This window comes from Lactuca sativa, chromosome 2, assembly GCF_002870075.4.
Source record: "Lactuca sativa cultivar Salinas chromosome 2, Lsat_Salinas_v11, whole genome shotgun sequence".
NCBI classification, from domain to species: domain Eukaryota; kingdom Viridiplantae; phylum Streptophyta; class Magnoliopsida; order Asterales; family Asteraceae; genus Lactuca; species Lactuca sativa.
This window is the reverse complement of record NC_056624.2, coordinates 148,601,325-148,603,643: the sequence shown is the minus strand read 5'-3', so window position 1 is coordinate 148,603,643 and position 2,319 is coordinate 148,601,325. Positions and strand designations below refer to the sequence as shown.

The 2,319-nt window shown below is 45.3% G+C and overlaps 1 protein-coding gene across 1 annotated transcript in view; it reads left to right on the top strand.

The window, feature by feature from the left end:
- The window catches only part of LOC111909698 (ETHYLENE INSENSITIVE 3-like 1 protein), a 2,997-nt gene extending 1,172 nt beyond the window's left edge, over positions 1 to 1,825 (top strand). The window contains exon 2 of the mRNA XM_023905482.3: positions 1 to 1,825. This exon is cut by the window's left edge and continues 339 nt beyond it. Coding sequence (XP_023761250.1) covers positions 1 to 1,593 — 1,593 coding nt within the window. The 3' untranslated portion in view covers positions 1,594 to 1,825.
- Positions 1,826 to 2,319: the final 494 nt, after the last annotated feature.

Here is a 2,319-nt window from a genome sequence, read left to right as displayed (position 1 = left end):
TCTCAAGAACAAGCAAGACGAAAGAAAATGTCTCGTGCACAAGATGGGATCTTGAAATACATGCTTAAAATGATGGAAGTTTGTAAGGCTCAAGGGTTTGTCTACGGAATCATCCCGGAGAATGGAAAACCGGTGAGTGGAGCCTCCGACAACCTCCGTGCCTGGTGGAAGGAAAAAGTCCGGTTTGACAGAAATGGCCCGGCGGCGATCGCCAAATACCAAGCCGACCATTCAGTTTCCGGGAAGAACGAGGACAGTTGCGCCGTCGTCTCCACTCCTCACACTCTACAAGAGCTTCAGGACACCACACTTGGGTCCCTTTTATCTGCTCTAATGCAGCACTGCGATCCTCCGCAGAGGAGGTTTCCATTGGAGAAAGGGGTTGCGCCGCCGTGGTGGCCCACCGGAGACGAAGAATGGTGGTCTCAGCTAGGTCTCCCGAAAGAACAGGGGACCCCACCCTACAAGAAACCTCACGATCTGAAAAAAGCTTGGAAAGTCGGTGTTTTGACGGCGGTGATTAAGCATATGTCGCCGGACATAGCTAAAATTCGCAAGCTTGTTAGGCAATCGAAATGTTTACAAGATAAGATGACAGCGAAAGAGAGCGCCACGTGGCTTGCGATTATCAACCAAGAGGAAGCGCTTTCCCGGAAGCTATATCCCGATAGCTGTCCGCCGATATCTTCCGCCGCCGGAAGTGGGTCGTATCTCGTCAGCGACACCAGCGATTACGACGTCGATGGTGTGGAAGATGAACAGACAATCGAAGTAGAAGACTGCAAGCCCGTTTACACTTTGGGCCAAGTTGGGCTCATGGGCTCTATGGTCCCACAACTAGCCCAAGTCAAGGGTGAGCTCATCGACATAGCGTCTCCGGAGACTTTTATACAGAAACGGAAGCAACCATCTGATGAGCGGCAGCCGCCGCCTCCGGCGGTGATGGAACCCAAGATCTACACATGTGAGCATTCTCAGTGTCCTTACAGTGACATTCGGGTCGGGTTTCAGGACAGATTTTCAAGAAACAATCACCAGATGAGTTGTCCCTATCGCCCAACCCCTAATCCTAATCACAACCCTTCTCGCGGCGGAACCCTAAACTTCCAAATTAACAACCTCCAGAAAGAACCGGTTTTCGCTATGCCGTCGTTTGCTCAGCCCAAGATCACCACCGCTCCCGCCGTGAACCAGGAGAATCAATTTGTTAGTTCGCAACTTGGACTTCCGGGAGATGGTCAACGGGTGATTTCTGATCTCATGTCGTTTTATGATACCAATCTTCAACAACCCAACAGAAATCTCAACTCCGGGAATCTTGACGTCGTCGGCGTCGGCGACCACCAGAAGCAAAAATTTCCGATCCAGATCGACGATGATTTTTTTGTACACAGCGTTGAATCCAACAATCAATCGACGTTCTTACCAACAACAGGGTTCCATTTCGAGAACAAAACACCATACAATCCTGCTTTTGATGCAAACAGTAACCTGGATTTCAGATTTGTTTCGCAGTCGCCTTTCAGTCTAGGAGGAGTTGACTTTTCCGGCGACCCAACTCCGGCGCCGGATATGTCCATGTGGTATCTGTGAAATCAATTATCAAGATTCAAGATAAAAAAAGACTCAAATTCACCCAATTAACAGGTGAAGAGTCTCTTCCTTAAATCCATAGTATAGTATCAAGTTAGTTATTATTATTATTATAATTACCAAAACTTTCTGTGGACTCCTGTTTCTTGTTTTTACGTTTCTTGTGACAATATCTTGTGTAACTATATATATTTTGTTTATATATATAATTGTGGTGTATTGTTGATTGTTATGGATCATTTGAAGTCGAATGTTATTGTATGTTGATACACACACACACACAAACACAAACACAAACACACACAGTGGAAGGTGGTAGGTGTTTTGGTGGGTGTTTGTCAACATCGGATGGAGACAAAGAGAAGGGTGGATGCATGTGATAAAGGTGAGACTTTGTTGGGACCAAACCAATTGACCAAAAGATTAGGTGCAAAGATGAAAGATGAAGAACATGGACATATGCCTCTATTGATGTGGGGCCCAGATATGGATAAAATTTAGAAGATGCTACTGGTGGTGGTGGTGGCTGTCCACAACACAACAAAACATGACATCAAGGTCATCAATGGCTGTTTGACTTTTCTTTCCTTATATAGGTCTTTGTCGACTATCTTTGTGGTTTTGGACCCAACTTTTATTTTACTATTTTGGTTGTGTGTTTTTGTAAAGAATAAGATTGATTGGAATAGGATTAATAGTTGTCAAATCTTGACTTGTCTTCATAAA